Consider the following 26,071-nt stretch of genomic DNA (forward strand, 5'->3'; position numbering starts at 1 on the left):
TCCGCATGCGCCTCCCCAGCTGGGGAGCCCCACACACACCCCTAGATCTCAGGTGCTTTTGTTGTCCCAGTTCCCAAGAGACCATAACTCAACTTGGCTGAGTTCTAGGCTCTTCTTAAAGGGCCGGAGTAAAAGAACCCAAGATGGGGTCAGAGTTCTCTCCAGAGGGCTGCAGGGCTCAGACCTGTCCCCATCTCAGCCTCCAAGCTTCTGCTGCGGTCTCCTTAAAACAATAAGACTTTTCAGATGTTGGACACTATGGTCATCCCTTGGTGTCCACGTAGAGTGGGTTCCAGGATCCCTGTAGATCCTAATATCTGCAAATACTCAAGTCCCTTATGTAAAATGGTGTAGAATTTGTGTAAAACCTACATATATCCTTCTGTATATGTAAATCATCTCTAGATTACTTATAAGAATGAATATATTGCAAATGCTATGTAAAATGGTTATTATATTCTATTGTTTAGGAATAATGACAAGAAAATGTCTATACATGTTTGGTACTGGTAGAATTAAAAAAACCAAAAACGTTTCAATCTGCAGTTGGTTGACTCCTCCTTGGATAGGAGGGATGGCTTTGCCTCCAAGTCCAGGTTTGTTTTTCTCTGTCCAAGAGTCAATGTCCTATCAGTCTGTTGTCTCAGTGTCTAAAGGGAATAGAGGGAAAATGAATGTCAGAAATAAATATTAAGCCTTAGTAATGACATAGGAAGTGTCTACATTTAAAAGTTTAAGTTCTGAAAAAAAAAATGACACAAAATTGATCTCATCTGTTTAATAGACAGCATCAGAAAAAATAGAGAAAGAAGGTAGACTAAAATGTGGGCAGTGTTGCCTCTGAGTGCTGTTATTATGGATTTTCTCTTTAGGTTTCTGCTCTTCTTACACAAAATCTCCTAAAACATATGTATAGAGTCTATTTGGTAAGGTTCAGAGTGTAATAGATGTCTTGGTCCATTCAGGCTGCTGTAGTAAAATACCATATGTGGGAAGCCATTCTTGCACGTGATTGGTCACCTCCCGGATTGGGTGTGAGGCGCTCTGGCTAAACTGTGTCCGAGCTTTCCCTGCCCTCTCCTGGTTCGAGAGCCTGTCCGTGTGGGGGTGTGACTGACCACTGACCCTGAGGCCAATCACTGACCCTGACCTTGGAATGCTGCCCCCCTTGACCTTCATTGGATAGAATTTTCCCCTGAATTTCTTGTTCCCCAACAAAAGGCCACTCCCTGGCGTGCTCTCTCTTGTGCAAGAATGGCCTCCCACAACCATAGACTGGGGGGCTTTAAATACAAACATTTCTTTCTTTCTTTTTTAACTACACGACAGCAGTGGAAAGCATTACAATTCTTATTACACATATAGGGCACAACTTTTACAAACATTTATTTCTCACGGTTCTGGAGGCTGGAAGTCCAAGATCAAGGTGTGGGCGAAGTTCCACTTCCTGGTTCTTTGATGGCACCTCCTGTGCCTTCAAATTGTGGAAGAGGCCAGGCAGAGCTCTCAGGCTTCTTTCTGAAGAGCACTGATCCATTCATGATGCAGAACCCCCAGGACCCAATGGCCTCCCCGAAACCCATCATCTTAAAACCACACCTGGAGGGTTAGGAGTCCACCTAAGAATTTGGGAGGGACACAAAAACTCCCGTCACAGCAGTAGGTATGTCTTGGTTTCAGCTCCCCAGTTTCCACCGGTCCTGGGACTCATCTCTGACTCCTGGGTAGCTGCAAATTTACGTGTCCTTCTGTTTCTACACCGTCCACCTCAGGGCAGCTGTAGCAGCAGCTCGTCTGGGTTTATTCTCTTTGTTTTTGTCCCCTTGAGATTTATTCTTTTTTCTTGTGATCTCAGTTATGCATTATTTCCCTCCAGCTTCTTGAAAATGAAATATCTTGTCCAAAATAAAACCTGGTTCTTAACTGGGTGCCCCAGGATGGGGTGGAGGCGAGCACAGACCCACCCTGCAAGATGAGTTGAACACAAAGGGAGAAAGGAAAGAAAGCTCCCACAAAAGAAGAATTTTGCAAACCATGTAAAACTGTGAAAATGAATTTTGTGATAATTTTATACAGCATGTGAAAAAAAAAAAACCCCTAATGCTAAGGAACTTAAAAGATGTACAAGCTAAACGCAAGAATGCGCCTTTGTGTATCCAGATTCGGACAGAGGAGTGCAGAAAAGACATGCTTGATAAAGTCAGGGATATTTGAATACTGGTTAAGCATTTGGTGTTATGAAGAAGTGTTCTACTTTTTAGGCATATTTATGGATATTGTGGTTACGTTTTTTATCTGTCAGAATTCATTCTAAAGTGTGCATGGGTAAAATAATCATAATGCCTTAGATTTGCTTTAAAATGCTCCTGCTGGGGAGCAGAGCAGAAAAGCTCAACAGAGTGGAACAAGATTGGCAAAATGTTCGTAATCATTGAAACCAGCAACATGTACATCACTTCTCTCTCCTATTGTGCATAGTTGCCATTTTCTATAAAAAGAAGTTCAATTATTTTTTTTCAGGCCATACTAAAGTTCCTAGAAACAATAGTAAGATAGGTGGGCTTGGTATTCAGTGTGTGCCTGAAACATGTTTAGGTCCTTGTTTAGGGAAAAAATAGAGGCACAGAAGAATTTTAGAAAAATGTATAGTGAAATCCACATGTTCAAAATCTGAGGTAAATATGGAAAGACTAGAAACATAGTCTATAGTTTCTAAAGCATCAGAGGAACAGAGTAAAGATATAGAAATTTTATTCAACATAAAAGCACAAATGAAGAATAATAGAAGCAAAGGTAAAGGACAAGTGACAAAGTGGTTTAAATAAAGAAAACCCATACTTTAACAAAGCAAAACAAAAGGAGTAGCAAGAAAAGTATGTGCAACATTTGAAAAAAAGAATGATGATATGTACTATAGCCCTCCTTTCTGGAAATGAATTTGCAAGCAAAAAGTAGACTATATGTCCTAGAAGAATTGGGTGAGAGGAAGTTTTCATGGAAACCTAGACTCTCCTTTGTTTAATCCTTTATGTCTTTATTTGTTTATTTTTCCCGGTGCTGTAGATCCAGCCCCAAGCCTCTTGCCTGCCAGGAAAGAACCTCTTCTCTACCACTGAGATACCTCCCCAGCCTTGCCTTCACCTTCTTACAAATCAACATTTGATTTTGCAAATTTTAATATTTTTTTAACCTAAAGTCCTTCAACAAAACACCAAAGAAAGAAAGAGACAAAGAATATTTTTAAATGCATATAACAGTTCCTCCATATACAAGTAATATTGAAAACCAAATAAGGTATAAATTTTGCTATCAGACGTTGGACATAATTACTGATGAGAGAGAGGAGTCTACAAGTGAACGAAGACACAGAAGTCACCTGGAGGCACAGGCCTGGAGGTGACAAGGCCTCCAGAACCCACTAAGAGGTCACAGGTGTCGAACTGGTGTACTGGGCACCAGGCCTCCGTGCCTTCTACCTAACTCAGCTCAGTTAATCCTAACACAATGCAAGTGGGGGGTTAGTACTACTGTCATCCCATTTTATAGCTGAAGAAATTAAAGTACAGAGAAAGCAATCTGGCCAACCTTGCAGAGCCAGCACACAAACCAAAGCACTTGTCTTTTCTTGTTCCAGAAAACCCAGTTCAATCACTCCCAAGAGTGGAACCAAGGGTACCTGCTGCCCCTCAGTCACTCAGTGGTGGAGCAGTGAGCCAACCGCATCTGCTGGTAGACGGCAGAGTCTTTGTCTCTGGCCCTAATCAGGACCCCACCAAGTTCATGTCAACCTTTCTGATGTGTCCTGAATACATTCATCACTCGCAGGACTAAGAGAAGGCTAAAACCTGCTCCCTGCCTCAAGGGGCTTCTCTAGGTGAGAAGTCGAGCATTAAATAATTCCCACAGTCAGATAACAAACCAGGTCCTGCCCAAAACAGGAAAAAAGGAGGGGCTGGGCAGTTGGGGCGGGAGTGGAGACAAAGTCAGCACCAGTTATAGTGGTGAGGACAGACCTTAGTCACCCTCCATGGTGGCAGGGAAAAGTCCAGTGTGAACTGGACCTCACCTGAGTTTGTACAGAGCGGCTGGTGTTGTAAAGGAAGAACGTGGAGGAGGAAGGGGTGAGCTGACCACAGTAAAGCCAGGGAAGTGAAAAACTTTAAAAAGCAGATGGCAGTGGATGGTCCATGTGAGATAAGTGGTTAGAAACGATACTTGTCAAAGTGAGGCTGCTGCTCTCCCACATACACTGGAAAGCAGGGGACCCCACCTTCAGGTGTTGGCTAGAAGAAACAATCAATTCCTGGGACGACCTTGAGCTTTCCCATGCAGGTCCTCTTAGTCAGGTCTGGAGTAATCCTAGGAATGGGGCTTGCGCTGTTAGAAACCATGTCAGCGTCTGTTCAAGTCTTCACAGGCCCAGGCAGCGGGCAGGGGATGAGAGGACTCACAGGGCCTGTCCAGAGTGTGTCAAGGAGGGATTCGGGTGAGGTGTGGGCAGATAGGACAGTTCTGCTGAAGTGGAGCCAGAATGGGACCTTGAACTCAAAGCTGGGGGAAACTTCAGGCTTCATTTCTCGGTCTCAGGCCCCATTCCCAATTCCCAGAACTCTTTCTCAAGTACTCAGGGTCCAACTGGGTCACCCAGAACCTGCTACAAGAGACAGAGCTGGCAGATGGGCGTCTTCAGACCCTTCCAAGGCCACCCAGCCTCCTGCAGTCCAGAATGGGCCACTTCGATCTCCCGGCTCCCTCTGCACACCCTCCTCTCTTCAGCATCCATCAGCCTGGGCTGGTACTATTGGCCGGCCTGGTGCTGACTGGTCAAGAGGCCCCAGACACTCAAGTGGGAGTGTTGGATCCTCCCAAAGACCTTTCACAACTGCAGGGTCTTCACAACCATCAGCGCATGCCCTTGAGGCAGGCTCAACAAAATTATCCCTTGGATCTTTTTTCACACAGAAACAGGTTCTGCAAAGGCAAACACCTTGCCTCACGACACGCCTCCAGAGCCCACGGAGCCCACACTCAGCCCTTCTGTCTCCTGACTGCTCCAGGTCACCCTGGCTCGTCCTTGCACACACAGGAAGGTGAGAATGAGGGTAGCTCCAAATGTTACCGCTGTTGACCGGTGACGAGTCCTTGCTTTCCCAATGTTGAAGAATAACACCAGAGAAGCACGCCGAGGCAAGGGCAGAGTCGAAATTAGAAGTTTATTAAAGGACAGCAGGAAAGACTTCTCCCGGAGGAAGAAGGGGACCCAAGAGGTGGAATCCGTGGAAGTGCGGTTGTTTCCCCTTTTTATAGTTCTGGTGATGGAATGTAGGTGGGAAGGCCCGAGGGGTGGGACACAGGTGGGCCAAAGAAGTAATCTGGTCAGGAAGGACTTCTGAGTCAGCACCTTCAAGTTTGCTGGGGGCTGTTCACTTCTTTGAGGTGGACTTTGGCCTAGGGCCTTTTTGGACTTCATTAACATTCCATGAATTGTCCTGCTTTTCCCGGAATCATTCTCAGCATGGCCTCCATTTTAGATTTCACTCGGTATTAGACCCGATTTATCTAACTACGCTGACTACCTAACTTTAAATCTGGCTTCACAAACATGCACTTACCACAGCGACAGCGACTGTCCATCCCTGTCCATGGAACAACAGGCTGGGAACACACATGCTGGTATTTTGTACCCAAAAGGAAATCCGCGCAGCATCATTTAAGGAAGCAGACCCTAGGGAATTGATTAAAACAACCCAAACTGCAGGTATCCCATTGTCCAAATCTGCCTTCTGCCATTATCTCAGTATAGTATAGAGGTTAAGTGGTATCAGAGTACTTCCAGGATGGCCAGCGTGTGGTGGTTCCAGGAGGGGGTGCCCCAGAGGGGACTCACACCTACTGTATGCACCTTTTCATCCAGCTGTTCAACTTTGTAACACCCTTTCATAAATGATTAGTAGCCAGGTCAGATAGAAATTGTGGGTAACCAGGGAAGCTACTACTTGCAATCGTGTCTGAAGGGGGGCAGTCTTGCAGGACTGCAGACTTAATCCAGGGGTCTGTACTAACTGGTTAGAGTCAGAAGTGAGCAAGTTTTCGAGGCGCCCTGCTGGTGTTGGAGAAGTGGTAGTTGGGGCACGTCTGGATCGGGAATGTTCTGCGTTGACTGTTCAGAGTATCATAGGAGAAAAGGTGGGTTTTGTTTCCGACTATTCACAGACTACCCTGAGGTGACTGCACCATGTGTCCACCCTCACCTCACCAGCACCATCATCGATCCATTACCATGTCACCACCACCACCAATACCAATCCCCAGTGGTAGACTGAGCTTAGAGCCCATATGGCTGCCAAGCCTCCACTGAATTCTTCCTCTACCTGGTCCCCGTACACACCCAGCTCCTCTGTAAGTCACCCTGCCCGCTTCCCTGTCTTCAGTCGTTCATTCTGCGGTGTATGTGAGGCAGTGTGTGGTGTACTCAAAGAATATGTGCACATAAAGCTTGAGCTTTCCCTGTGCATAAAAAACTTTGACCCCTCTTCAAGAATTTAAGGAATGAGGAAAGGTATTTTGGGGCAGGAGCTAGAAGCCCTAATAGGATTTGGGGATGAAGACTGCCATAATGTAAGATGGAGAAAATTACAGCAATGAAAGGGAAAAACCTAGAAATAGTCTAGAGAATTAGAACCCAGAAACATAATACGAAAGGGTCCTGCACACCCCACAAGGGCAGACAGACCCCCATCACAGACATCAGTTTCATTCACTCAATATCAATTCAGTTGTGGCCTCCCAGCCGCCACACAGGAGTCCCCTGACATCTTGTTCCGGCTACACAGTACGCGTGGGAGTGGCAGCAGTGATGCCCAAGGACAAGGAGGTCCTCTTCGGGGCTTCATGTACCTCCCACTCTAGGACCAGGAGAGCTGAGTGTAGACTGGGGGCCACTATTGGAGAAGTGGTGGCCCTCCTCTCAGGCAGGAGAGGAATTTGACTGTCTCCATCACACCTCAGGGTTGAGAGGAAAGCCTGGCAAGAATTTCCTGTTAAATGCAGATCACATGATTAGAGCCTGAAACCTGCCACATTCCACAAAGGGCATGGTCTCCCCAGTGCAGGGTGGGTGCTCAGGGCCAGCAGCAGGGCAGAGACACCTGGCAGCTCAGACTCAAGGGCAGCCAGATTAGGACCCCAATGAAGATAAACTGTGACTCTAACACCCTGGATTTTTTTTTTTTTTTTTTTAACACCAGGGATTGAACCCAGATGCGCTGAACCACTGAGTCACATCCCCAGACATTTTTATGTTTTTAGCAGGGTCTCACCAACTTGCTAAGGCTGACTTTGAACTTGCAATCTTCCGGCCTCAGCCATCCGAGTCCCTGGGATTACAGGCTTGCACCACCAGGCTCTACAGAACCCTGGTCTTTTGTGAAAGATGCTGAATCAAGGGTTTTCTAGCAGCCAAAGAAAAAGAGCAACTAAGGAGGTCCATCTAGTCCAGGTCACTTCCTTACAGCCCAGTCCCTGCCCCTCAGGCTTCCCTGCACATTCCCTGCGGACTAACCTTTCTCATGAGGTCCCAGGCCTTCGGCTCCCCAGGCTACCACTCCTAACATCTTTTCCCTGGCTGCCTCACCTGCCAACTTACCTGGAGCTGCATGTCCGGTGTCCTGACAGGCCTTAGGCTGGCTCCTGGCTGCACTCAGCCTTTAACCTGTGCCCCCCTCAGAGCATGGCAAATATCATACGCAACAACCAGCACTGAGAAACGTCAGTGCCAGACTATGACACTGACTACCCTGAGGTGACTGCACCATCAGGTGAGCAGAAGAATTAGGTCATTCACCTAATGTAGATGAGGCTGTGGAAGACAAACATGACCCACGAATGGACTGGCAGCACACTCCACAGCCAAGGAGGCCAACCACAGAACCAGTCCCGCCCAGGGCAGCAAGGACCCATGAGGTCAGCCAGTTAGACTAACTGGCTGTCCTGCAGCTCAGGGCTCACATTCCCCTGTGGTAGTAGGTGGAAGAACCAAAGTGTAGCTCCATGGGGAGCCACAGTAGGCAGGAAGGCAGAGGAAACTTGATACCACCTCAAGAAGAGACAAGGACAAACACTAGGGTTTTCTCTTTTAATTATTTACCAGATAAAAAAGAAAAAAATAGTGATTGTTTCTCTTCACCCCCAACATTTCCGGTTACCAAGGTGGAGTGGGAGAGAAATGCGTTGATCAGTGATTCGAGCTCCTGGCCTGGAGCCACTCCTCCACCCCAAGCAGGAGGGTCAGGGCAAAGGGTCCAGGCAGAATCCTTGTACCTGGGCAGCAGAGTGGCAGTGTGGCTGTCATCTTCTCTTCTCCTTGCCGGAGCATTCAGACCCTCTCCTGCCTGCCGCTCACAGCCCTTCCCCCACTCATCAAAGGAAGTGGGAAGATGGGACCGTGAGGGGCAAGGACAGTGCAAAGCAGGGCCTGGGGAAGCACATGGCAGATCCGGCTGAGGGCCACAGCCGCCTGCTCCTATTGCACATCCTGGCTCAGATGCCCACCCTGAGCAGTGGTCTATGAAAATGCTTTCCAGATTTAAACAGGGAGTCTGTTGGTGTGTGCCAGGCTCAAGAGGGGAGGTCTGATATTGTGTGGAAGTTTTACCATGATGGGGCCAAAGCAAAAACTTTGCATCTTTAAAAAAAACCTGGGCTTTAGACAACTCAGGAGCTCTGTAGTCACCTGGGCTTTTCCCCACTCACGTTCAAAAGAGCAAGAATAACCCTTCCCCAACAGCAGATCTTCTGCATACCATGGAAGAGGCTGTGTTCACCAACCACAGCAGCCCCCCACCAGCTGTCAGGACCCTAAGCCACTCAAGCATAACCTCTTTTTCTGAACACCTGGAGAATCTGACAACCCTGGGAAAGAAATTTTGTACACTGTGTGTTTCTCCACGAAGCAGCTGCTATTAAGTCCCCCCAAATAAATCTTGTGTCTGATTTTCATTTCCATCACCAGTGAAAATAGAATAGGGCAGGAATAAGCTGTTTAACAGACATTACGACAGAATAAATCCCTCTCAAAAACCACGGGGCTGGGAGAGGACTGACTGATTTGGCGGAGCTGCACAACTTTCACCTTCATGGGCTGGAATGCAGCTGGCGGGTGAAGACAAACCTAACTGAGCCAACGGCAAGAACTGCAGGCTATGAGACGACAGGTCAAACACAGAACTGTATAAATTGTGGCACTATAAAGATGAGAAGGCAGGTCCATGATACGAGCTGGAGCAAGGCTTTGGAGCATCGCTTCCAGAAATTCTCTGTCCTGTTGTAAGTGGGAGCCTCCAGACACATCAGTGGTTCTCCTTCCTCCTCTTCCAATAAATTCTGAATGTTTCTCATTTAAATTACTATGTACACGCACAAAGCTGGTCTCTCTTTTACATGAGGGTCCTTCGTTGAGGGTCCTTCAATGGCTTTAGAGAGCTGGTTCCAATTGCCTTTTTGGAGATTTACTGCTTGGGACCAAACCTGCAAAGAGAAGAAATACCAGCTCTATAACAGGAAGATCTTTAAATGAAAATATCTTGGGCATTTAAGGGACTGAATCTTCATATAAATAATGAAACTCCCTTCTTTTGGGGGCCTAGGTACTGGGAAAATAGAATACATGGACAGGAAGCCATCAGTCTGTGCCTGGTTTCTCTGTTAGCCAGAAGGTCATATGCCCACTGGCAATCCTGGAGAAGAGCTCCATACCTCCCTCTGATAAGGACAGTTTCTCAAGTTCAGCTTCAAGTTCAGCATCCGAGATCCTAGGGTTAGGCACACTGTTGGTATAAAGCGTCTCGTGGGGGTTGTCGGGCAGGTCCAAAGGTTCTTTGGTGGTGTCCTGAAGGAGGATGTCCAATTCCTTCTCCAGTTCCTCACTGTCAAAATCTGGGAAGAATAGACAACATAAGAATATGATAACTCTGGGGAGGGAATGCATTCATTCATTCAGAACTGGGCTTATCAAAACCCAGCTCAGTTACAAGATACCTCAGCCTCCTTGCAGGTTAAAAGAGTCACATGAATTGGGAGACAGATATGATTTTTCCACATGCAAAGCTGGGTATACTCTGCTAACCCCATACAATTGACCCACTTCCCCTTATTCTTGAAGAAGGACCTGCCAGTCAGAAGGCTGTGAGTAAGGATCAGTGGATCAGAATAGCTGCTCAAGGATGAAATGGCAATTCTCTCTAACTGCTCCTGGATGACCCCAGAGGGGGCTGCCAGCACCAGGAAAAGCAAGTCCATTGTCCCACCTGTCACACCACAAGGAAGCAAAGCCTCTCAGGAAGGAATAAAGGGAAAAAGGAAGGAAGGGGGACCTTATCAGCTTACCTAAACCATTGGTTACCCCACCAGCCAGAGTCTGAGAAACTTCGTCCTGGGTGTCACACAGCTGTAAGACACAAGTGTAAAGCCCTGAACTGGGAATGGTGGCTTAGAGCGTCACAAAGTCTTTAGGGAAAAATGTTTAGGATTACAAAGCATCTGAGAAATCCAGGAAAGGTTCTTCAAGGTTATAAGGTTATGAGGTTAGAAATCTGTCCTCTGAAGCATGTATCCCCCCGGCCCTTTCCTGTACCTCCTGGATCTGATCCACAAGGCTCTCTGCCTTCTCCACTGTGACATCCTTCATGGAGAGCTTGAGGGCTCCCACCCCCGCCTGGTAGGCATTGAAAACCTAAAGAGAAGGCCAAGCTATCAGTGCAAATGACAAACACTTGACAAAATACAGACAATACTTCTTCATCACCCAAGAGTGCTTTGGGGTTTTTCTGGCCACCCAAGTTTGATTCACCACACACCCACTTAGGCCAAACTTCTGGACAGGGAAGGCAAAGGCAACCCCAGCCACACCCACAGAGAAGCCAGGTCTCTTCCCAACAGCATGGCCCTGGGGTGAGGAGGAGCAGCGTGTGCCAGAGACCAGCCAGGTGCTGGTGCGGAGGGGATGTGGCTACCATCTGATCTGTCTGGGAGGCATAGATGCGGTCCAGGATGCCTTGAACAGTGTCCAGCTTGGCATGTAGGGCTTCAATGCGTTTCTCTGTCCGTTGCTTGGCCTTGAGAGACCTCAGTGCCTAGGAGACATGAAGACTTAGGTCAGGCTAGATGTGGCAGGTCAAAGGGCGAGAGACAGAGGGCCCCTCGCAGATAAGATCTTCCCAGGCCTACTGCTGATTCGTTTATAAAACAGGCAGACTCTGTTCCCCTGACCCCAAGCATGCTGCACTCTGAGCTGCTGGCACCTCTTGCTGCCAGCCTCAGATGCTGCCACACAGCTGGAGGGGTCAGAACTCACCAACTGCTTCTTTCCTGCTCGGCATGCCCGGCGGGCTTCCTCTTTACACCTAGGAAGCAAAGGACAAATGAAAGGATTGTGCCACAGGACGGGTGGCGTGGTCCTGAAGAGTCCCTAAGAATAGAACTGAGTGAAACTGATCTCAGATCTGAAGATCAAATCCCCATGGCCAGAACTATGGTGCCCAGCAGCCCCCTGCCAAACTCTGAGAGCAAATCACGATGCAGCAGTTGTGTGTGGAAAGCAAGATGACCAAGGAGAAGCTGAAGCCCTTGGGAAGAAAACGTGCGAACATGTCGGGAGATGACAACCTAGGATGCATGCCTCCACCTCCCCCCATATCTGCTTTTCTCTCACTGAGGCAGAGTCACGGCTCTAACTCAATGTCTGTCTGTCTTCCTTTTAGATGGGTGTCTGTTACGAGGGACCCCTGTACAGGTATCCCAGAGAGGGAGTAGGAGTCCCTCAGGGGAACCTCCGTAAAGGCACAGACTTATCTTGCTCACTGACGTGTCCCATACCCTAAGATGATGTCAGCTGGATAAACGCTGGCTAACAGAACTTGGGTACGGAGAGGCATAAATAAGACATTAACAGTTACAATCTTTGGGGGAGGAACTGACTTATATTTCTCTCCTTGTGATACTCTGTGTTTTTTAAGGTTTTTGCATTGAGCAATTAGTGCTTTTGTCATCAGTCAATAAATAACTAGAATTTCTTTGCAAAGAGCCCCAAGACACCAGGGCTCCACACCTGGCTCAGCTCTGCCTGGCTCAGGGAGTTACCTCTCGGCTTCCTGGGATAAGGACTCCACCTTTCGTGAGAGAAGCTGCTCACTCTGCATCAGCTGGTAGACCCCAACATCTACATCGTTGACAGGAGACACCTTGGCATGTGGCCCCCGGGCAAACTTCACAATCTGGAGACAGAGACAAATTACTGTGGCCCTTAGATACATGCTAAGAAATTTCCAAGCAGTCAGGGCATGGGCATGTGCATGCAGATGAATGGATGCTCTTCCCCACCTTCTCCCCATTCTGCTCGAGGACAGTGACTCTCTTCTCCTTCTGCAGTTGCAGCAACACCAAGTAGAAGGTCCTCTCGTCTGGGCAGGAATTAGCGCAGAGGGTGCTCAGCTCTGACAGGGCCACCACAGGGTGGGAGGAGAGGGGCGAGTGCTGGTACAGGCGGTAAACCTCCTCAGCCTTTTCCTGCAGGGAGAGCAAAGGGGCCCACAGGCCCTGGTCACCGCCGAGGAGGCAGCACGCGGTGACCCTGAGCTCCAGACCATGAAGACATCAGGCAAGAGTAGGAGCAGCAACCCCACCCCCACAATGTAGGAGAATCTTAAAAAGGAAAAAAGATGTGTGTGGTTTTCAACTTTGGAAGAAAGTTCGTGACTATATGAATGAAATGAAGCACATGAAACTGCTGGCACTTCCACCTGACACTTTACATTTCTGCTTCTCCCTGGTACTGTGGTTCCTCCAGTGAGGAATGGCGGTGGGAACTATGACAGAATGAGCCCTGAACTAGAGCTGAGCCCGACTTCCAGCCAGGCTGTGCGACTCTCACTGGTCATCAGCATCCCTTTCACAAACCAAAGAGGGTGGATGAGATGATGCCCAAACCCCCTCCAATTCTAGTCTCCATTTTATCCCAACTGGAAATACTGCAGACCAGACACAAATGCCACTGAGCCCACAGTCTTAAGGGAACAGTGGGTGAACAGGACGGAGGCAATCAGTGAAAAGACTAAGAAATACAAGTTCCAAGAGAAAAAAAAGTCACTGTTTCTAGATGGGACAATTACTTCTGTAAACAAGTATTTGCTGATATATGTGTAGGGTGCTATGAAAATACAGGGAAGGAAATCTAGAGATTTGGAAATTTATTTTTTGGTACTGGGGATTGAGCCCAGATGCATTTTACCACTGAGCCACATCCCCAGTCCTTTTCATTTTGAGACAGGTCTCACTAAGTTGCTAAGGCTGGCCTTGAACTTGTAATCCTCCTGCCCCAGCCTTCTGAGTTGCTGTGATTACAGAGTGTGCCACTGCACCTGGCTGGAGGTTTCCTTTTAAAAAAAACTCTTGAGCAGAAGCTGAAGGGTGAGTAATCTCAAGGTGAAGTAGGTGGAGGGATACCTCAGGCAGCAACCATGAGCAAAGAAGTGTGAGTCGATGGGCTGTGTGTTCTTGTCTGGAGGAGAAGGCAGCGAGGGCAGAAGCACTTCTTTGCTATGCAGATGGAGTATCTTATACACCGTCCTTTGCTCTGCCAGTGGTAGGCAGTCGCAGGACTGTCATGACTAGAGCATGACTAGAGCTGACAATTGAGAAGGACAGACTATAGAGTCAGGGTTAGAGGTTGGGAGACCACTGACACAAAGGAAGATGTGGGGCTGAAACATGTGGTAAACAGGGAGAGAGAAGAGGTGGATTCAAGCAAAATTTAGAAGAAAAAACTGGCAGTTCATGATAACTAAGTACAGAAGGAAGAGGCCTAGGTTCCAACTTGAGTAACTGGTAGATGGGATGCTATTAACTAATAGCAAAAATTCAGGAAGGAAAGCCTATTTTAAAGGAAAGATAAAACATACCATTTTGGATATGTCTGGGATGCCTCAGGGGTATCCAGGAAGATACATACAGCAGATAATGGGACATACAAATCTGAAGCCCAGAGGAAACAGCAGGGGGTCCAGGACAGCACAGAGAACGCTCAAAGTCCTCAGCACACAGCAGTAATCAAGATCCCAGGGAAGTGAGACTACCCAAGGACACCCAGGGAGGAAAATAATGAGCTGAAGAAGACCAATGGTCAAGCCGTGAAGCGACACACTACAGACCTAGCAGGGCTTCTTAGAAAGAAACAAGGAGCACCTGTGGTGTAAAGAACAGATTCGAGAAAAAGGGAAATTTTAAGAAAATGGTCAACAACATCAAAGATAGCAGAAGAGTTTTTAGACAGAAAGTAAACTTTTCATTAGATTTGACTGTCCCAGAAGATAGTAACCCTACAAAGCTACTGTGATAAGGAGTTTGGTGTCCATATATAAATCAATTAATGGTATACAGCATTAAAGGCACTAGAAAACTGCCTATTTGGAAAAACAAAGGGCTTTTCCTCACCATACAGACAAAAACAAACAAACAAACAAACAAAAAAACACCCTCAAGTGTTGAAATCTAAACTGGAAAAATAACAGTATAAAGTAATTAAAATAAAATATAAAAGAATATCTGATGAAGTTTGAGGCAAAAGATGCCTTCCTAAGCAAAACCAGAAGTTCAGTAGACAGAATGGAAAATGTAAGAGCTCTAACTGCAGAAATATAAAAACTTGTGGATGATAAAAGTTTTAACAGTACTGTGGTTCTACTGAGTCTGAAGATTTATTTTTCTACCATAAATTAAAGGTAAGCAACAGACTGGGAAACAATATTTACATCCCTAATGCCAAATGTGTTTTAGGTATCTATCTCCAATACAGAAAGAACTATAATTCAGGAAAAAAGACAAACAATGTAACATAAAAAGGCAAAGGATATATGTGGGCGATTCACACAAGGAGAAGTCAGTGGCTAGTAAACAGGTAAAAAGATGCTCAACGCACAAAGAGGAAGTAATTCTTTTAAATATTTATTTTTTAATTGTAGTTGGACACAATACCTTTACTTATTTATTTTTATGGGTGCTGAGGATCGAACCCAGGGCCTTGCATGTGCTAGGCAAGCACTCTACCGCTGAGCCACAACCTCAGCCCAAGGAAGTAATTTCGAAGGATTAATGTTACCCAGTGCTGATAAGAATGTGGGGAGACTGAGTTAAGACATTCTTGATCAAAGTTTAAATTAGTACAAACTTAAAAAGTAACTGGACAATTTTTGTTAAAAAGTAAAAGGTATGCATGCACTTCTAGAAATCCGTTCTATGAAAATAAAAGTGCAGGTACAAAAGATGTACACATAAGGCTGTCAAAGTGCATTTATTTTAATGGAAAAATTGAGAAAGAACTTGGAATAAATTACATGTCCACCTGTGGGGAAAGTATTGCATAATGTGTAGCATATTACTACAATTATTTCAGAGCCATCAAAAAGAATGAAGTGGATCCATATTGTATAGGACCTGGAAAGATGCTCATGGTATACTAAAGTGAAAATAAGAAAAGCTGGGTGCAGACCAACTTCATTTCCAGGAAAAAATAAATGGAGTGAATATATACCCATTCATTCCTTCAACCAATATTTATTGACTGTCTACTATGCACCAGGCACAGTTCCAGGGTCCCAGAGCGTCTCCTTTCTAGTAGGAGAGTCAAGGGATAAACAAGTGAAAAAGTAAGGTTTTCCAGTTAGTGCTAAAAACAATACAGAGAGTAACATAATCAATAAGAAAAGACATATGTCTATAAGCACACACACACAAACAAAGGAGAAAAGAACACGCCCAAAGAGACAAAAATGCAATGAACTAGAGGAAACTGTCAATTCCATGTACAGTTTTTTAAATAGCAAAGTCATGGGCAATTTTCACTTTTTTGTATTTTTTTAGTACTGTTTTAAAGAAAGTAAAAATTTACTCACTGTTTTCCATACCTGGACCTGGGAAAAAGCAATCTCCCTCATGAGCAGGGTTTCTTTCCATATCTAGACCCTTCTAAATCCAGATAAACCCCTTTCATTTCACAAATGTAAACAAGTCCCCATCCCCCAAGAGAAAACAGGAGTCACCATGAATATGAAAGCAGATGTCACCGAATGAGACATAAAGTAATGTTGAGTGATGTGAAATGGACACACAATTAACAGTACAGAGTTAATCTACAGAGTCTGAAGATTTATTTTTCTACCTAAATAGCTCTGAAAAATTACGGTAAGTTCTGAGAGAACTATGTACTTCCCTATCCACCCCCATTCTTCACCTTTGCTCTCAAAAAGATTAGGACTCCAAAACCGTATCTGTGGAGCTCAGTGGATGCACCTCTTCTTGCTCCAGGTTGGAGAACATATGGGGTAAAGGCCTGAAAAGAGGACCTAAGCTTGGCCCAGAAACACCAATGCACCCTGCAGTCTCCATGGGGACAATGACTGAGGCCTGGAGAGGAGGCACTGGGAGGCAAGAGAGCCTGAGGCAGGGAAGGGGTGAAGAAAATGTGGGCTGCACAGTAGAAAGTCACACAGGACAGGGAAGACTGCTAGATATCGGGATTTCCCCTCAGCCTGAGGCAGACATCACAGGGGTCTGTCAAGATGAGGGGAAATGGATGCTTCTCCTGGGATGGGGGTGGGGAATGGGGATTCTGCTGGCTCCAGCTGTGTGGAAACCTCCAGAGACTTGCAAAGCCTCTGAAGTTGGGCTTGAGTTTCAAAAATAATCACGAGGGCAGCACACTTTCGCTACCTGGTGTTCAGTTAACTCTGTAAACACAAACAAACTTAAAGGTTCCCACAACCTTTCCATAGCAGTTTTGGCAAGAACAGGGATCATAAAAGAACCAATCTGTAATGGGAAAAGCTTGGTAGGTTTGGCAGATAAAGAAGGAGAGCATCAAAAGAGAAGGTGACGGAATATACAAAGCAAGTGACTGACTGACGAGACACGTGACAAGAGGGGTAGGCAAAGACTCAAGGGCATGTGTGAACAGAGGAAGGCCACTTCCCCTCAGAGTGTAGGAGACAGAGGGCTTGGGAGGTTAAACTTGAGGAGGAGGAACAGAACACTGAAGCCCTGGGTGAAGAGTCCACAGAGTTGAAGGGCAAAGGATGGATGGAGGCCACTGGTTGGGGGGGGAATGGGAGGGACCAAGAAAACTGGGCTGTAGAGTGGCTTTGAGAGTGTTCCTACAGCTGGGGACCATAATTGGGGCCCCATCAGGGTGACAAGGGCAGTGGGGCTGACTTAAGGCTGTGGATCTGCTGTGTGACTCCTGGTGTGGAACAAGAGTTGCTGCGGGCACTGGCATTAGTCAGGCACTCAGTGTGGTTTGGCCTAGAGGCAAGAGTGGCCCAGGAAGAAGCTGCTGAGTGGGAGTCAAGAGGGCTCCAGGCACTGGCTGACTCTTGAGGGAGAGGAGCAGGATGGTGCAGGGGGTGCAGGGCAAGCCATCAGTAAGCTGGAAGCGGAAATGAGGAGATGCAGGGTGGGAAAGTAGAGCTAGTTTGCTGATTAGGGGTAAGCAAAATTGGAACTCACAGGGTTCTCAGAAATCCAAGGAATTTCGTGTCAGCAAACTACAAAAGGCAAAGCATTTCGTAAACTGTAGTTTATTGTTAATCCCTACAAATACCACAGCAATCGACTACTTGTTACTGACAATTCTTAGACAAAGTGTCATCCTTGAAACATATAGTCTAACAAATACATAATGCTACCAAGTACAGGGCATTGGAAGTCAGGGAAACTCAGGTATCAACTCTTGTCACCAGCTTAAAAAAAAGACAGTCTTCTCCTAAGAATGTATGTGCAGGCTCCTGCCCCAGGTCTCTCCCTCTTGCATACATACCTTGAGCAGCTCCACGGCCACAAGTACCTCCTCAGCTGGAACCTTGTTATCCCCCAGCATGTTAGAAAGAGTCCACTTGAGGGGCTTCAGCAGGAAGACTCCAACCCCCCAGGAGATCCAGCTGCTGTCTACACTGGCCATGAAATCTGACTCACGCTGCAGCTCCCCTCGACTGCAGGGAGAGAAGAAAATCATGAAGTAGCACTTCATGCAATGTTCCATTCCAGTCCCTAGTGGCCCCATAACCCACAAAGTGGAATTTTATCATCATTATAATGACCTTTTATTAGATGTCTACTCCATGCAGCTACTGGAAGCAGCACTGTTTCTATTCCAGGGCTAGGCCTCACAACACTCTGCAGATAGATAGTGTCATCAGCATTTTAACTAATGAGGAAACTGAGAGTCTGAGACCGTAAGGAGAAAGTCAAATGGAAGCCATGATTTGTCTGGCTCCAGAAAACAAGCGCTTCACTGAGACTCCAGAGTCACAGGGAGCTACTGGGCCTGCACTGAGAGTTCCTTTCACAAACAGCTCAAAACAATCAAACGAAAACAATAATGATCACTGTCAAATGCAAAACAGAAGGAAGAAAACAATGATATACAGGGACAGGGCTTCCTGCTATCTCTAAGCTAAGGTGGAAATGAGATGTGTTTCTTGGTACCGGTAACATGACAGCTGCTAAATTCACTGAACACTTGCCATGGTCAGTTGGATTTGAGCCCAACTGTCTGACCCTCAAGCAAAGTTAATTCCTATGCAATGCTGCTTCCATGGGGAAATATCTCCCTCAGAATTTCTTCAGGTGTCAGACCCAATCAGGCACCAGGTAGCTTCAGTAGAGAATCAGCAGTCAAAAGAGGGGGGCATCAAGATGTCAAAGGTCTCTGGACAGGAAGAGGTAGATGATGATTGTCCTTCTATCATAGGAGGACCATTCTGGTCATATCCCTCAATGACTTCCTCGGCTACTGTCTGCACTGTTCTCCACTTTTGGCATGAAGCAAAATGTTTTCCACACCACTTTTTTTTTTTTTTTTAAAGAGAATTTCAGAAAGACCTGAACATCAAGGTTGGCTAAGGAATAGTACTGGGAACAGGGGAAGGGAGACTACTTAATCAGAAAGTGCAGCAAACTAAAAATGCATATCAGAGTTGACTTTCTCCTTTCTTTCACGGAGGGAGGATCCATGATAGGTTGCCTGGTCTAAGTATACATAAAGTGAAGTACAAATGATTTAAAATGTGAAGATCAGGGGTCCAGTCCTCTGTGTGTGTCCTAGCTGTGTGACTCTGAGTTCCTCAATCTCTGTGACTCAATTTCCAAGATTCTTTGATGAGTATAATTATATCATCTTGCTGTAAGGCTCTTGAGATGGTCAGGTGAAATGGAATATGTAAAGTATCTGCATACCGTGAAGTGTTGTGCACCTACTAGAACTTAAGAGTGTCACCTCCTCAGGTATCTCCAAAACACTGTGCCTGTCACACACTTATCGCCTACAGACCTCTTCAAGACCCTAGATATTCAGTGAAATCCTCACTCTCCTTTATGTCCTCTCTGTTCCAGTCTGTGCTGGGACAGGCCAGGAAAGGCCAGACACATGACCTGTGCCAGGGTTTGCTGGCAAGATCCCTAAAACCCTCTTCTCCATGAATTCTCTCCACTTAGCTTTGACCTTCCTTGCTTAATGAATCCTGTTTCCTAGACCTTCGCTTCAGGGGTAACTCAATTTTGGAGACCTTTAGGAAATAACTACCTAACGGGATTCCAGCCCTGACAAGTCATTGTCACCTCTGGCAGGCTGGTTTCTCATCTGAAACCCATCTTATCGGACTTCCCCGGCCTCCGGAAATCCCCTAGACCCTTATTCCTCTCCCTCTAAACATCCCCTCGCCCAGCCTTCTCCTTGTCTTCCTCCACTAGCCGTACAGTGGGCGCCTACTCTGGGCCAGACCCCGAGCAGGGCGCGGTGCGCTGTCGGAGACAGGACCGGGTCCCGGGCCTCGGGGAGCCGCCCCCCGCCCGCCCCGCCCGCCCCGCCGCGGCCCGGCCCGCCCCTCACCGCAGCAGGTCCTGCAGCACCGTGGCCAGCCCCAGCGGGACGCTGCCCTTGCGCTGAAAGGCCTCCTGCAAGTCCCGAAGACGCAGGCGCACCACCCCCTGGCGGCGGCTGTGGCTCAGCACCAACGGCGCCCAGAAGCCCATCTTGCTGTCCCAGTCGGTGCTGTTCACCTCGCGACTCCTCTTGAAGGCTGAGAACAGGAAGGACATGCGCTCCTCATCCTCCTCCCACTCGGGGGGCAGGAGGCCCGCCGGGTCTCCCCCGGCCGGGGCCTCGGCCTCCCGCTCCGGGGACCACATCGGAACCTCAGCCCCGCCAAGGATCCGAACACAACCCCGGCCCAGGTCCCCTTCCGCCCTAGTTCCCTCCCGGCTTCCGTTCCTGGACTACCTCCTGCTCTGTCGTCACGTCACCGCCGCCCCCAGCGTGAAATAAGTCCTGAAGAGACTCACGGCGCAGGCGTTGCGCAGTCCTCCCTTGGCCAGGAGGCGGGATGACGACATTATCTTCGGAGAGACGCAAAGCGCTTGCGCCGATTCCTCCTTCCATGGTCTTTGTGCGGAAAGAAGGGCCTTGCGCACGCGTAGTAACCATAGCGTCGGGCGAAGCGGGAAGTCGCGCCTGCAGAAAGCCGGGTGCGGGTTTCAGTCACCTGGACTCCCTGCCTGCGCTGGAGCCTCCAGGAGCGGCTGTGGATCTCCAGCTGCGGATCTCGGGGTACTGCTCCTCGCCGGCAGTTCTTGCTTAGACCTTTCACGATGATATTAGCGGATAAACAGAACTGTGTGTCACTTGACCTCTGTGACAGAACGCACGCTCATTTCTAGAGACGTTTGAAGTTCTGCCGCTCTTGCTCCGCACCTGCTCCGGAGTGTGTCTGCATCCTACGGATGCTTTAGCGTCCGGCCGGATTCTGACTCTTCCCCGACACCTCCCTCTGTTAAGCTCTCCGGTTCCCCGCCTCGTTCCCCCAGCACAGGACAGGACAGGACTCAGAGCTCGCTCACCCGAGCACTGAAGAAAGTACTCCAGAAACTGCAAGATGCATAACTTAAATCTTGCCCTTCAAATACTTTCTAATCTTGCTAGAATGAGGACTCATATATAGGATAAGATTCTCATAAAGAATCTGCTCATTGTTGAATAAAGTGTTTTTTTTTTAATTGTAATCAACTGTTTTATTTAAAGTTTTACCAACTATAATGTACTTTAACAGAATATCCCTGGAGGTTTATTAGACTATTTCTGAAGGAGAAAACAAAAACAAAGAAAAAAAAAAAGCAAAAACAACAACAAAAACCCAAGACATCTCAGATACAGCAGCAACAACTAACATTTATGTAGCACTTTACAATTCACAAAATGCTTTCCACATACATTATCTCATTAAACCCTCACAACAACCCTGTGAGGTTAAAGTGTGGTTTTTGGTTTTGATTTTGTTGGGGATGGGAACCCAGGGCCTCCCACATGCTAAGCCAGTGCTCTACCCCTGAGCTATAAAATTGTTTCTCCTTTAAAAAAAAAAAAAAAAACATTTAAAAGGTGAAGGGAAGCTGGGCATATGCAGCAGCACACCTGTAATCCCAGCGGCTCGGGAGGCTGAGGCAGAGGATGGCTAATTCAAAGCCAGCCTCAGCGATTTAGTGAGGCCCTTGGCGACTCAGCGAGAGCCTGTCTCTAATGGATGTAGCTCAGTGGTTAAGCCCCCCTGGGATCACTCATGGTACTAAGTAAAGTGATGCGAATTTTCTGTTACTTCCTGTTGCGCAACCTCCAAGATAAAGAAAGGAAACTATCTCTGCAGGATATAAATATCTCACCTTAACTTTCCGAGTCAGCTTCCTTTTATGTAAGATAATATTTTCTCTAAGGTCATGTGAAGAAAATGTTATGATGTACTGTGTAGCATGGTAGATATTAATCATGACTGAATTTCAGACTTTGTAGTAGTTGGAACTCAGTATGCGGATGAATTTGAATAGACATTTTGAGGGAGAAGGAATATGATTGGGTTATTAAACAAACATTGTGTGTCAACTGATGTCTATGTATTGTTATATTTCTCTAAGCACTTTCACATCTGAATTTAATTTGGTACTAAATTAAATTCATTTAATACTACCTAACAAGTTCTTTCTCAGCTCAAGGTTTCTACCCACTATACTTTTTCTCTACTCTGCCAGACTGCCTTTTTTCATACTTTAGGTCACAGTTAAAAGTCACTTTTTCAGGCCAGTTGTTATCCCAGTGGCTCTGGAGGCTGAGACAGTAGGATCACAAGTTCCAGGCCATCACAACTTAGTGAGAACTTCAGCAGCTTAGAGAGACCCTGTCGTGGAATAAAATTAATTTTTAAAAAAGTCCAGGCCCAGCAGCTCGGGAGGCTGAGGCAGGAGGATTGCGAGTTCAAAGCCAGCCTCAGCAAAAAGCGAGGCGCAAAGCAACTCAGCAAGACCCTGACCCTGTCTCTAAATCAAAAATAAAAAATAGGGTTGGGGATGTGGCTCAGTGGTCGATAGGTCCTGGGTTTAATCCCTGGTACCCCACCACCACCAAAACAAAAAACAGTCTAGGCATGTAGCTCTGTGGTTAAACACCCTGGGTTCAATAAAAAACTAAAAATAAATCACTCCCTCAGAAAGACCTTATCTGAAACCTCTATCTAAAACAGCACCCTTGGAATTTTATAATGGATGGATTGGTTTGGTAACACCTGCTGATTAATTGCAACATTCCCCAAAGAATGACAATCAGATATCATGTGCCTCCTGGAGTACAGTAGAAAGTAGGCAGAACATCTAGAGTGTTTTTGTCAAAGTGAAACTGAACCTGATTAAGCCACAAAATATTCATAAGTACTGCCATCCCCAGCACAAGTGTTAATCCAGAAACTGTCGAGGGGAAGTGGGGAGTCAATAAAAACAAACAGAAAGTTGGGGCAGGGTGGAACGTCCCACGCTGATAGAGATATAATGACTCAGAGCCAGCTCAGCACATTTATTATACAGGTTTTATCATCAAAAGGGTTTTCTGTCAGAAAGCTTCTTCAAAGAAAGCAAGCTGAAGGATGAACTCTAGCGGTCAATTATAATTACCAACTTTCACTCATAACACTCTACCCCTGGCAGCTGGCATCTGAACTCAGGGTCAAGACTGATAATCCCGTGCCTAAGCACAGAATCTCCTTTATGGAGGGGGTCACTATAGCAGCTGGGCAGTCTTGACCTGCATCTTTGCACAGGAAGTTCCCAATACAGGCGCAGCTCTTGCTGTAGAACAATCAGAGACTATGATTCAAATCGCTGCTCTGGACAAAATACTAGTTTATAGAAGTTAAAAAGAAATCAAATGATAGGGGGAAATGTTAAATTAAAACTGAGGTCATTATCAGCAACCTCCAGACTGGGAAAAATTACTTGATATTGACCTTGTTTCCACAAAAGATAATATCAACAAACAGGCTTTGGATGTTCAATGAGTAACATCCTGTTTACACAGAGAAGAATAATAATTCATCTGTAGACAAATATTAATTAGATTATACCAGTGAATTTTGAAAGCAATGGTTACATCTTATTGAAAGTCTTTCTATACGTTTTGGCCAGAAGCAGTGGCACACACCTGTAATTCACATGATTTAGGAGGCTGAGGCAGGAGGATCACAAGTCGGAGGCCAGCCTACAGAACTTAGCAAGGCTCTGTCTTAAAATACAATACAAAGGATTGGGGAAGTAGCTCAGTGTGTGAGGCTCTGGGTTCAATCCCCAGTACCACACACACATGTTCATGAAGTCTGAAGTCTTTATATTTTGAAGACAGACCTGAAGTATTTGTGGGTAAAACTCTATATTTGTGGCAAGGGGATGGGTGGGCTGAGAGTAGAGAAATTTCAATGATTGTACATTTCATACTTTTCCTCCCTTTTATAATAGTGGTGATTGAACTCCGGGCATTCTACCACTGAGCTACATCCCCAACCCTTTTGATTTTTAATTTTGAAACAGGATCTCACTAGGTTGCCCAGACTGGCCTTGAATTTGTGGTCTCCTGTCTCAGCCTCCTGAGTCACTAGGATCATAGGCAAGTGTCACCATACCTAGTTTCTCTTGCTTCCAAGTCACAGGAGGCTGTTGCTATCAACATGCTTCTAGATCGTGATCTAGAATGCCCCAATAACCATCTATAAAGTTGACTGACCCATTTCATGAACATTTGAAGGAATTTACCCTTTTTAAATTTCACCATCTTCTTCCCACTCTTTCAAATCGCACCCAATTTCCACACAGCACAACATGATAGAAGCTCGGAAGTCATCTCTTCATTCCAACAACAAGTAAAAAACTGGAAAAAAACTAAAATTAAATAACTTTTCTTAGATTCATCAAGGAACTGAAGTAAAGGGGGCAGACTACTGTCCCCCAGTCTGGAGGGCTAAACTCAGGAGCTTGCTACCACTGAGCTACACCTCGACTCTTTTGATTTTTAATTTTGAGGTAGAGTCTCACTGAGTTGCTCACACTGGCCTCAAACTTGTGATCCTCCTGCCTCAGCCTCCCAAATCACATGGACTATAGGTGTGCGTAACGGCAACCGGTTCCCTTGCTTCTTTTTCCATTGCATCACCACACCTGATTCCTTTTGCTTCATTTTTTAAAGAAGCAAAAATACCCCCAGGAAGCAGTGGCTGTCAACATGTACAGAGAATCACAACAGAGCAAAGACCCGCCAGCAAAATCTTTGGTGTGAACCAGGACTAGGGTAGGAAAACCAGAAGTTGTGAATTGTCAGAGGCTGACAAATATGAGCTTAAAAATACAGGGGAGGCCAGCCTTGGAGTGACTTCAAATGAAGCCCTGAAAGATGCTCACAGTGAAGATCAAATATTTCCCTTACTCCAACAGAAAGAAGAGAAAAACACTCCCCCACAACAGTACTCTCCCTCAAACCTAGTGTCTCCCAAATGGAAAGGCAATGTTCTGAAATATGCCAGAGCTCTCTCTGTTACTTTTTGTTGTTTATTTGTTTGTTTGGTTTATTTTTTATTTGTTCTTTTTAGATATACATGACAGTAGGGTGGATTTTGACATATTATACATACATGTCGTGTGTCCATATGTGAACATGGGAAAATTATGTCTGATTCATTCTACTGTATTTCCTACACTCATCCCCCCTCCCATTCCTTTATTCCTCTTTGTCTAATCCAATGAACTTATATTCTTCCCTTACCCTACCTTATTGTGTGTTAGCATCCACATACCAGAGAAAACATTCAGTCTTTGGTTTTTTAGGATTGGTTATTTCATTTAGCATGATAATCTCCAGTTCCATCCATTTACTGGCAAATGCCATAATTTCATTCTTCTTTTTGACTGAGTAATACTCCATTATATATATGTACTACATTTTCTTTATCCTTTCATCTGTTGAAGGGCATCTAGGTTGGTCCCACAGTTTAGCTATTGTGAATTGAGCTGCTATAAACATTGATGTGACTGTTGTCCCTGTAGTATGCTGTTTTTGGGTCCTTTGGGTATATGCTGAGGAGTGGGATAACTGGATCAAATGGTGGTTCCATTCCATGTTTTCTGAGGAATCTCTATTCTGCATTCCAGAGTAGTTGTACCCATCTGCAGCCCCACCAGCAATGTATGAGTGTCCTCTTTCCCCCATATCTCGCCAACATATTTTGTGTTCTTGATAATTACTGGAGTGAGATGGAATCTCAGTGTAGTTTTAATTTGCATTTCTGTATCTATAGAGATGTTGAACATTTTTTCATATATTTGTTGATGATTGTATTTCTTCTTCTGTGAAGCGCCTGCTCCATTCCTTTGCCCTTTTATTGAGTGGGTTATCAGAGCTCTGTTCTTAACAAGGCCTTATCCCAAGAGTAACTTCTATAGACCTTACCTGCTAGGGTCTTATCAAAGGTTGATTGACCTGAGGGAAGAGGGACTACCCAACTGCATCTCCTTTAGCCATATTGTCCCACCTAAGGTGAGGTAAGAGAGGCAAAGAAGCACTTGTGAAGTTAAGAGCCTAATAATGGGTGTACAGAATGCTTCCCCTTTTCCTGATACCTTACCACCGCCATGTTACTAAGGTATAGGTATAGTGGTTCCTTTTACCCAACAC

The 26,071-nt window shown here is 46.0% G+C and overlaps 1 protein-coding gene across 2 annotated transcripts; it reads right to left on the reverse strand.

Moving 5' to 3' along the window:
• Positions 1-8,893: 8,893 nt before the first annotated feature.
• On the reverse strand, positions 8,894-20,296 carry Chmp7 (charged multivesicular body protein 7). 2 transcript variants are annotated; one of them, XM_026397523.2, is made up of 10 exons: positions 19,931-20,296; positions 17,861-18,032; positions 12,376-12,561; positions 12,136-12,269; positions 11,351-11,399; positions 11,010-11,129; positions 10,631-10,729; positions 10,384-10,444; positions 9,754-9,933; positions 9,387-9,525 (listed from the first exon to the last, which is right to left on the reverse strand). In XM_026397523.2, exons 1-10 carry the CDS (start codon positions 20,227-20,229, stop codon positions 9,473-9,475), a joined length of 1,353 nt encoding a protein of 450 aa, XP_026253308.1. In that variant the 5' UTR covers positions 20,230-20,296; the 3' UTR covers positions 9,387-9,472. The 2 variants fall into 2 exon arrangements, with proteins under 2 accessions (XP_026253310.1, XP_026253308.1); XM_026397525.2 differs by lacking the exon at positions 10,384-10,444 and having other exon boundaries at positions 8,894-9,525.
• Positions 20,297-26,071: the final 5,775 nt, after the last annotated feature.

Source organism: Urocitellus parryii, chromosome 14, assembly GCF_045843805.1.
Source record: "Urocitellus parryii isolate mUroPar1 chromosome 14, mUroPar1.hap1, whole genome shotgun sequence".
Taxonomy (NCBI): domain Eukaryota; kingdom Metazoa; phylum Chordata; class Mammalia; order Rodentia; family Sciuridae; genus Urocitellus; species Urocitellus parryii.

What these genes read in the sequence shown, in the direction of transcription:
- Chmp7 (XM_026397525.2), bottom strand. Translation starts at nt 20,229, where the DNA reads ATGTGGTCCCCGGAGCGGGAGGCCGAGGCCCCGGCCGGGGGAGACCCG. An exon ending in GAGCAGGAAAGAAGCAGTTG is followed by an intron (nt 11,130 to 11,350) that starts GTGAGTTCTGAC and finishes CATGTCTCCTAG; the next exon opens with GCACTGAGGTCTCTCAAGGC. An exon ending in TTGTGGATCAGATCCAGGAG is followed by an intron (nt 9,934 to 10,630) that starts GTACAGGAAAGG and finishes TATTCTTCCCAG; the next exon opens with ATTTTGACAGTGAGGAACTG.